Source organism: Thunnus thynnus, chromosome 17 (assembly GCF_963924715.1).
Source record: "Thunnus thynnus chromosome 17, fThuThy2.1, whole genome shotgun sequence".
NCBI lineage: Eukaryota > Metazoa > Chordata > Actinopteri > Scombriformes > Scombridae > Thunnus > Thunnus thynnus.
In genome coordinates, this window is record NC_089533.1 from 9,743,921 (window position 1) to 9,753,677 (window position 9,757).

At 41.6% G+C, this 9,757-nt stretch overlaps 1 protein-coding gene across 2 annotated transcripts; it reads right to left on the bottom strand.

Annotated features, from left to right (window-relative positions):
• Positions 1–97: 97 nt before the first annotated feature.
• Positions 98–7,595, bottom strand: mafk (v-maf avian musculoaponeurotic fibrosarcoma oncogene homolog K). 2 transcript variants are annotated; one of them, XM_067571077.1, is made up of 3 exons: positions 7,393–7,595; positions 919–997; positions 98–830 (listed from the first exon to the last, which is right to left on the bottom strand). In XM_067571077.1, exons 1-3 carry the CDS (start codon positions 7,554–7,556, stop codon positions 393–395), a joined length of 681 nt encoding a protein of 226 aa, XP_067427178.1. In that variant the 5' UTR covers positions 7,557–7,595; the 3' UTR covers positions 98–392. The 2 variants fall into 2 exon arrangements, with proteins under 2 accessions (XP_067427178.1, XP_067427179.1); XM_067571078.1 differs by lacking the exon at positions 7,393–7,595 and adding an exon at positions 1,416–7,379.
• Positions 7,596–9,757: the final 2,162 nt, after the last annotated feature.

Below are 9,757 nucleotides of genomic sequence, written 5' to 3' on the forward strand. Positions count from 1 at the left end.
TCTCTCGTGTTTTATGCTTAATAGCGTTAAGCATAAGAGCTGTCCCAGGCCAGTGCTGCCACAGTGAGGCATGTCAAATACTTTTTTCCACACTGGAGTAAAAGCAAATCTCTGCTAATCAGTCATGGAGGTCACAGAGGCCCAATACCCTGCCGGTGCTGGGGGTCGGGGAGCCAGGTTTGCACAGTGCACAGACAATGTAGATTGTGTGATAGAGACAGAAGGAGGGAGACAGAGTTGTGAATGCAGCATAACATCACATAGAGCTTGCCACCCCATTCCATCCCCCAGTCTAACTACTGAGCTTCCTCTCAGTACAGGATGAGTGGGTTCAGGCTGGGTCAGAACCGGGAAGGACCAGGCAGGAGAAGGAGAGCCCAGTCCTGTCAACACTAGGAGGGAGCTGAAAACGGGGTTGGGCTGGAGTTGTTGTGGTTGGCGGACTTGACAATGGTGATGACGCTGGTGGTGGCCACCTTTCCCGGCGAGAGGGGCCCGCGGGTCACAGTCCGGGCAAAACACTGCAGGGCCTCATACTTGGCTCGGAGGGCATCCAATTCCAACCTCATGCTGGCATTCTCGCGGGCCAGCTTGTCCACCTCCTGCTGCAGCTCTGTCTTTTGTCTCTCCAGCTCCTCCTTCTGGGTGACGCGTTTGATGCGGCAGCTGGCGGCGTAGCCCCGGTTTTTCAGGGTCCGTCGCCGTTGCTTCAACCGCACGACGTCCTCCTTGGTCAGCCCACGCAGGTGCTGGTTGAGCTCCCGCACAGACATTGCCACCAGCTCATCATCGCTGAGCGCCGGGGCATTCTCGCCCGCCTCCTTCTTGACCTGCGGGACATGAGACATGAGCAATGGATGAAGAACAGCACCAGCAGCACCAACATCTGGATGTTGAGTCCATGCATCTCACACTTACCTTTAAAGCTTTGCTCGTCTTGAAATTAGTCGTCATTCCCTGCATGCAGACAACCGGCCAGAATCTCGCAGAAGACACACTGAGAAGTGAAAAGAAAAAAAAAAAAGTGAAACAAGGCATTTTAGTGTACACATTTGCTCAAGTACTGAACTTTACTTGAGTATTTCCATTTAATACTACTTTATACTTCTACTCCACTACATTAAAGATTGATTTTTCTAAATTTTACACACAAGACATATGATCATTTTTATAAAATACTATGCATTGTTTCAAATTAACTCCCTTTCAACCAGCTATGACATTAAAATGCTACTTACATGTAAATGCACACGTTAGTAATAATCCAGTAATGTAATTTGTAATAATAAATCACACACACACACACACACACAGAGGAGCCTTTCTGCTGCATAATGAGCACTATTACTTCTGATACTTCCAGTATATTTCGCTAACAACACTTCTGTACTCAAGAATACAGGACTTTTACTTACAATGCAGTATTTTTAAATTCTTGTATTGATGCCTTTACCTAAATAACAGATGTGAATACTTCTTCCACCTCTGCATATTACTGTGTAGTGCAGGCACTGGGTGTGCTATGGGAGCTAAAATGACATCTATATTGGCACTCACCCCTATAAATTCACTGTACAGACGTCACAACAACATTCCACAGTGACGTCATGTGTCAATATTTGTGTTAGTGCCACAGATGCCAGCAGAGGGCAGCATGACCCCATTAAACGCCAGCATTGGGGAGCACCTATATGTTTACTCGTGAACAGGAGGAGGGCCCTGGCAATGTAGTTCACTAGACCAGGCGAGATTAGAAACAGGCAACCTCTCTCCCTCTCTTCTTAGAACTTTGCATTTGAGCTCTCTGCCTTGGCGATTTTTGCCAGGGCAGTTTTTAGAAAAAGCCTTCCTACGCTCATTACAGTGAAGCACATGCTTTCCAGACTGCTGCCATGGCCAAAAAAAGCGAAGAGCGCTGAGCTGTGATCCTGTGAGAGGCACACATCCCCCAAGGCTCCATTTCAGGACCTGCAGACCAGGCTGACTAGTGCACTGTTCCATGCTCGACTGCTGCCATGGAAACGCCCTGCAAATGGGCGTGGGAGTGTGAGTCACATGGTCACCAAAAGGGTAAACAAGGCTCATTCATAACCGCAACAGAGCCTATACATAGTACAAATAAGAGGCACATACCCCAGCTAACTTGTGCCGGTAACTTAAATGCAACTCATGTACAAAATTCCTCAATTTGGTAATGATCTTCCTCTTTATCCTGTTGCTTCCCCTTCATGCAGTCTCATGATTTTTTTTTCTTTCAGTCAGTCCACACCACTCTGCCTCCTAATCACAGACATTAAAACAGACCATCACATCAGCATAACATTTACAGTTATGCTGAACTTTACAGGGCAGCAGATACGCATGTGGAACATTCCTGAAGATAGAGTGTCACAGAGAAATAGTTTCCTTTATAGTCACTGGTGTATTTTTGCTATGAGACAATGTACTCTATCGATTTAGGGCTGTGTCTCGCTGGTTGGATCCTCTTACACTGGGCTTTCCTGAGCTGCTCTATGCCCTTATTTAACTCTGGTGGATATATTTAGCCCACAGTGCTGACACAAATTTCTGCCAACTAAACAATTTAAGTGAGCTTGCGATAAGTGATACCTCAGTAAGAGGGCAAATATTCTTTGCAGTTCTGTTAGCTGCAGCTTTCAGAGAGGAAAATAATCTGGGTGTGGTTGTTCTTTTTGAGATGTTTATCTTTTTTTCACATTCTACGTGCATAAATATTACTAATACAGGCAATTGTTGATTTGCTGATGCTGAGTGAAAATAATTGTGCTCCCTTTTGTCTTTAATGGAAACCAAACATGGTCATTGTTCTTATAATGGATTAAATTCAACATCACAGTCTACAGAATGCATTTTGGTGTTTTTGTCAAAAACAGATGAACCTCAAAGAATCCTCACTTGGAAAAAAAAAAAATAAAAAAATGAAGAAACAGACGACAAATACACCAAACAGCTAAACCCAGTACCACACAAACTCCTGTTTACGGTCTCTGATGTCCTTCATTCATTTTGCAATACGGGGAGTAAAGAATTGCATAACTGTGATTTCAGAGGCATCAAATAAAGATGAAGAGCTAATATGTAACATTCCTCGACAGCAAGTTGGCCTAAAACGCCTAATTTGAGTGGTATTGCGTCAGCGGGGGTCCCTTGGTATATTCCTTGCAAAGATCATGGAAAAGTGGTGTGGGGCCTCCCTCTCTTTATACAAGAGGCCTCCAGCTTGAACCAAGAGCCCAGATTGTTTCCTTGAAATTCTTTAGGCATGTGCTTATGTTTTTGCAACCAGCAGAGGGACAAGGTTTTCCCAATCAAGATGCCCAAGTTTCTTAAGAGGAAAAACAGCAAATTTTATTACATTATGCCGAATCCACCCTTTGTTATTTTGCCACACAGACGTGACAGGCATATTTCACAACAAATTATGGCCTCTCAGTGTAGTTAAGAACCAGCTCCTATTAGGTTTTTCACAACACTAAAGTAAGGGAGTCTGGGAAAATACCTCAAAGAAAAGCCACAGATGGCGGGTAGAGAACAAAACCACATTCCTGAGTGAACACACATGTGCAAACCCTCACATGCACACATGCAAATCTTCACTGGAGAGGGAACATGCAGTCTGAATATGTCCTGCGATGCACTCAGCTATGGGGGTGGAGTTCATATGATCCCACTTGTAAAACAGCGGCAACAAAATTCACAAAATGTCTGGAATTCAGAAGTGTCTCACGTCTTTCACTTGCCCAAACAAATCAAACACAGCCTGTGTGCACACGTGTGGAAGTCGGGAGTCCAAACACTTTTCTTTGTAAGAGACATTGTCAACAAAATCTTTCATTTTACTTTATTACTATTCTCATACAGCAGATAATGTTTCATTGCTCAAACATGTACTACTTACTCAGCAACAATGCAATAACTCATTTATAGCAAAGCTTGACTAATAAACTGTCACAAAGATGCAGATAAGAAACACGAGGAATGAAATGAGAGTAACTCTGTGACTAACTAACTGTCAATTACAAACACTTTACACACATTTCATGGTTGTTATTAAGCTGGTGTCCCATTTGTGGAAAGCAGAATGTTTTCTGGTTAACCTGCTACAGTGGGTGTACACATTGCTTTGATGAACTGACTCTTTCAGGGCTATTTTTGATCATTTCAAGGTATTTTTTCATAAGTCTTGAAAAACACAGAACCAAGAGAAGACTGAATTCTACATGGCACAAGTCGACAAAGTCAGTTTTGAGCCATTTGTACAAAGCTTTTGTACCATTTGTTCACTGATGCCACATCTTTATGTTTTTAATGTCAGGCATCTGGTCAAGTTCAAGGCAATGCTCCAGTTACAGCAGGTAACTGAGGGGCCCAGCCTTCTCCTAAAATAAACAGCATATCAAAGACTTATGCGCTCATGCTCTTGTGATAAATGCAGAGTTGGCTTGTCTGGACTCTCTGTTTTTCTTTTCTATTTGTTTCACTTTAGGTAAAGGTTAAGCAGAAGGTAGACTTGTCGCTGCCCTTGACAGCCAGATACGCTTCTCTGTGAAAGCTCTTGCTTTTCTTGCATTTTTCTCAGGGAGGTGGAGAGGTTTTTCTACAGACTGCATGGGGCGCGCTGCACTCTGCTCTTTCTCCAGCGCAGCACATTTGGTGGGATATTATGTGAAGGAAATGGAGAGCATAGCTGAGCAGTGAGTCATGCTGTTTACTGGTAAAAGCGACGACCAGCGGCAGGGAATCACACCCTCCCGATCTGACGTTTCCTGGAAAATCCCGTTGTTTCGCGGAGAGGAAGGAAAAGTACAGAGAACCTTGGAAATGGTTGGCATGACCACCGGAACTTTTCCGCGGAAAGGGAGGAGAACTCGCCGAATATCTGAGCAAAGATTAGGGACGCTGGGATTCAAAGAAATGACAAGAATGCAAAAAAATAAGGACCTGCCTGTCCTCCCTTTTAATACCAATAATATGTGGATAATAGGAGAAATATTGATATTCTGCTTCCAAGAAAAAGAGCATATATTACATGACATCTCTCATCTCCAAATGAGACATACCAAAACAAAGCAAGGCTCCTCTGTTTAGAATAATGTTCACAATCACCCAGTTCTTGTTTGATCCAGATTGCATGCTTCTCTTTCAAAACAACTAGCTGAGGCACTGGCACAAGAACAGCCGAGATGTGACAGCGAAGCATGCATTTTGAATGTTGCAGACCCATAACGTGTTTGTTTGTATTGCTGCCAACATGTAATTTGAGTCACAGTGGAATCAGGAAGTTGCCAAGGAAAAAGATCTTTGAATCAGCAAGTCAGCCCCAACAAGGAAATCCCAATAACACAGTCCCACAAAATAAATAAATGAGTAAACTCTACACTTGCCACACCTCTGACCATATTGAGGCGAGAGCAGCAGGACTGAGATCCAGTCATTCTGACAGAAAAGCAGGATGCAAATCATTGTGGGTGGCAGAGTGGGCAGTCAGACTCTATATAACTGTCAGGAGTCACTTTGGATGGATGCACCACAGGCCTGTTCACACATTCATCTGTTATTGCCTGTATACACTCAGTTTGGCATGTTCAGCTGTGTATAAAATCCCTTGCTTCCAGAGTCAATAAGCAAAAGTCGACATCTTTTTTCCAGTAAGAAGAGCAAAACACATCATAGCCAACGTGTTCCCTGTGAGTCATCGCATCACTAACCACAACTATTTCACTTTCACAATACTCCACCACAAAATCGTTTTGCATTTATGCCTCTTTTCATCCATCACCGCTGACCAGCAAAATGAGAAATAGTATATAACTGGTGACAGTTAAACTATATCCTGTGTCATCGGGGGAATTTCTCCTGGACTGCTTTGTCACTGTCAGACTATTGCTGGTGGTGAAATGAGTCAGCCACCCGTTTACTTCTGCATCCAAAGAGGACTTCATCACTTTGTTGATTGAACCACATGTTAACCTCATGACAGAGGAGTGCACCCACTCCCACTCCCTCTCTAAGTAGCAGACACTGTGCACCCACCAGAAAACGACAGTGATTCAAAAAAGCCTCCCAGACACAAATCTGTGACCATCTTAATGGAACGAATTACTCAAAGACAAATATTTTCCATATATTCATACCAATGGCCTTAAAAAGGTCACAAGTCCAAGTTATTCAATAAAAGACAAAGGGCTGATACATAATATCAAGTGATGTAGTTGCAAACAAAAAGTCGATGGGTTGGATTTTTCTGGTAAAAATGTGTTATTATTAGATAACTATTTATAAAAAAGCTTCTTTTTTTTTTTTTTAACTTATTCTATTGTGCTTTCAAGACACAGTTATCTTTAACCAAGTCGTGAAATGATAAATGTTCATGATATCTAAATAGAGAGATAAGATAAAGGTTTTTCTTCTTCAGGAGTGATTTATTGTTTGTGGAAATATGCGCTCCTCCTGCTCTTTAGTGACTGCTTGTTTCTCCTGTGTAGGCCGGCCAGCGCTGGTGGTCTAACTTCACATCGTGCCCTTTGTCCCACATGTCTAAAATGCAGACCACGTGTTTTTTTCCCCCCCAATGTCAAAAGTAGGCTGATATTTTGTGTTATTGTAGCATATATTAAAGCCTATATTGACAAGCCCAAGAATGAAAGGGGATGTAAAAATATTTGATATGAGTTTCAACAGGCAGGTCAGTCTATTTCACTTCCATTTTCCCCGAAAGCTCACTCCAGTGACAAGAGTAGTCTATAAACAAACCCAGACAAACTAAAACCACTATGTCTTATAATATATGTGGTTTTGTGGCGCATAGTAATAACAACATTCGGCAAAAAATGCGTAATTTTTATTTTTATCTTCTCATTAAATGTTCTAAATATGCCTACATGTTCACGTTTTCTGTGCTCATCATAGACTGCCAAAACTATTATCAATTTAAAGGAGTTGCTTACAATTAACCAATTTCAATACATTTTTAAAATTACCAGGCTGATTCAAATGGCTGCAATCCGGCAAAACAGAAAGTAGAAAGTAGAAACAAAATAACATTTTTTTAAAAACAATTTTTTACCAGTTTCTCCCCACTTCCTAGGCTATAAGCGAATATATCAAGCTCTGAGCCACTTTTTGGGAGGGTATTGTGTTAAGTTACTCCAACACAACACGTGTCCGCACGACTGAAACAATCTAAAAAGCAGTCAACATCAGCTTCCATAACCAAAACATCAAAAGTTATCCTACGTGAAGGACGAGTGTGATCAACATAAGCCTGTCTGCATGCGCCGATATGTCACCGTGAGAACTTGAGCAATTTAGAAAGGAATGTCAAAACATCTTCCCAAAAAAAAAGAAAAAAAAAAAAAACAACAACCTCACCTCTGTGGATGTCTGTGGAACCGGAATGCGTAAAAACTGGCGGAGTAGGTTTCCGATACAGGCGACGAAGTAACTTGACACAGTTGGTAGAAAGCGTCTAGCAGACGGGCAGCGGTGTATCCTCGTACTAAATTAACTACAAAACAACAACAATGTACCAACATTCCACGCTCTGCTTCCGCAAGCACTCACGTCACCAATTCCTCGTGACCGCCCCCTCCATTCATGAAAATAACTTTCTGCTGACGTCAGTCTGGGAAGGGGGGCCGGGCGGGGGGAGCCATAAATAGAAAATAGATACTGCTGGCGACTGCTTTTGCTTACTTTACAAAACGAATCTGTACAAAGTCAGTAGATGTTGCCAATATTAGCCGAGAAGGAAATACTCAATAAAAGCTTCAGTTGCAAAATGAATCACCTCTCTCTCTCTGGCTAATGACCCCCCTCCCCTCCCTCCCATAAGCAGGCTCTATGATCAGGTCTGAACTACAAGGTATTCAAAAATGTGCATTAACTGAGAAAAAGCAGCGACCTCCTCCCTTCGTCTGACTTGGGAGCAGCAGCATTCCATTCCTGAGGAAAGTATGCGGTGTAGTAGCCCAGCAGTCACAGGATTTCTCTTATTTTAACTGCACTGCTGCCAGTAACGTCACAGGTTATTCTGGGTAATTAAGTACTGAATGTAAATATGTGAAGTCAGGAGCCTTATAAGGACTGCACACTTTCATATGGGTTTCCCTGTTCGTTTGTTAGATATCAGAAGCTCTTGAGGTTGCCTCAGACTATGGTGCCTGTTAAAAACAGATGCAGTGTGTTTACACTATAAACACTGTGGGCTGCATAGTTCAAACAAGGCTAAAAAGAAGAGGAAAAGTCACTTTTCCAGTTTTTTTTTTTTTCCTTCTGCTGACTGGACCAATATGAGTTGGATCAGATATTTAAAGACTGAAATGTTTATGTGGAATACTCACATTTCTTGCACATGTTGTCTGAGGTAGATTTTTTATTATAAAATATTCCATCCTTGGCATGTTGTGTTTATGGAATTTACAGAAATGCAAAACCCTGTCTCAGAATTAAACAACCAGTATAGATCACAGATGTCATCACCCTCATAACACATGCATGGAAAAGTTAACCATCTACATCTGGATGTCCTGTGTAGCAGGGCTGATGAAATTAGATGTGAAATATGCTCAGTTTCACAAAGAGTCACATCCATTATTAAACCCAGCAGTTGTTGGAGGCAAGATTTGTGCAAATGAAATAAACACTGAAAAAAAAAAAATGAAATACCTTCTTAAAAAATACAAGTTATCAGAAATTCCATCATAATAAACGGTAATGGTCCGTTAACCAGTTATGTAGACAAACAACAACGTGAACTTAGTCACTGTAGGACTTATGGTTTAAAAGTTCAAGCTTTTTAATTGCCCATTTCAGGCCAAATTCAGCTTCATTTTTGAGGAGTCAGTTTTTTTCCATGATGGTTTCTGTTTAATGGTGCTATGTTTAGCCACTGGAGAGACAAAAGGGGAAACACAGACACACAAATATAGCATACACATTGGATCATATGCATGATGCAATTCTGGCCTTTAGATAAAATATAACTTGTGAATGACATTAAATGTTAAGTTAGAATTTTTTTCCAGTGTGACTAGTCCAAAAGAAAAAAAAAAAAAAAAGGTAGAACAGTTGGTCTCTTTATTGTGTGTACTTTTGCTGTTTTTCCAAAGCATTGACGTTAGGCAAAAGACGTTGAATATTGAATATTCTGAGTCACAAGTGGACCACTCCCTCATACAAGTCACAAAAGCCCACTTCCAGCAAAAAGTGACTAACTCCTTAGAATCCATCTCCTCTTCCTAGAACGTGTGCCAGATATGCATGTTGGTGTTGATTTTGGTGACTGTCATGCTTTCAGGTTAGTGACTCAACAGATCAACTTCTTCCTCTGAACCACATGTGGAATCAATTGCTTTACGAGAGAGAGAGAGATGGTGAGCCTGATACTTTCATCTGCACTGGAGCATGTTTCGAGTAAAAAGAACATAAACTTCATCAGATGAGTAACCTGCTTTGTGGCCCCATGATGTTGACCACAAGCAACAACACACCATTTTCTTTGTGTAGCCTTCCTGTAATGAGTTAAAGTCAGGCATCATTTGATGCTCAGATGCAAAGAGGGGCTACTGTATTATACAGCCTCCAGATGTTTCTAACTTAGATAATGTTTTTATGTTGCAGCATTTGTTTGGTATCCATTTTGGCTGCCAAGGTAACTCGCCAAATTATGCTATTTGGCTGTGCTTGTTGGTTGTTTTGTTCATGTGTTTGGTTATTTGTTAATGTTCCATATCCA

Coding starts and splice junctions, on each gene's coding strand:
- mafk (XM_067571077.1), bottom strand. CDS start 7,556: ATGTTGGTACATTGTTGTTGTTTTGTAGTTAATTTAGTACGAGGATAC. Junction 998..7,392: donor TTCCACAGACATCCACAGAG/GTGAGGTTGTTG, acceptor TTCACTTCTCAG/TGTGTCTTCTGCGAGATTCT. Junction 831..918: donor AGACGAGCAAAGCTTTAAAG/GTAAGTGTGAGA, acceptor CATGTCCCGCAG/GTCAAGAAGGAGGCGGGCGA.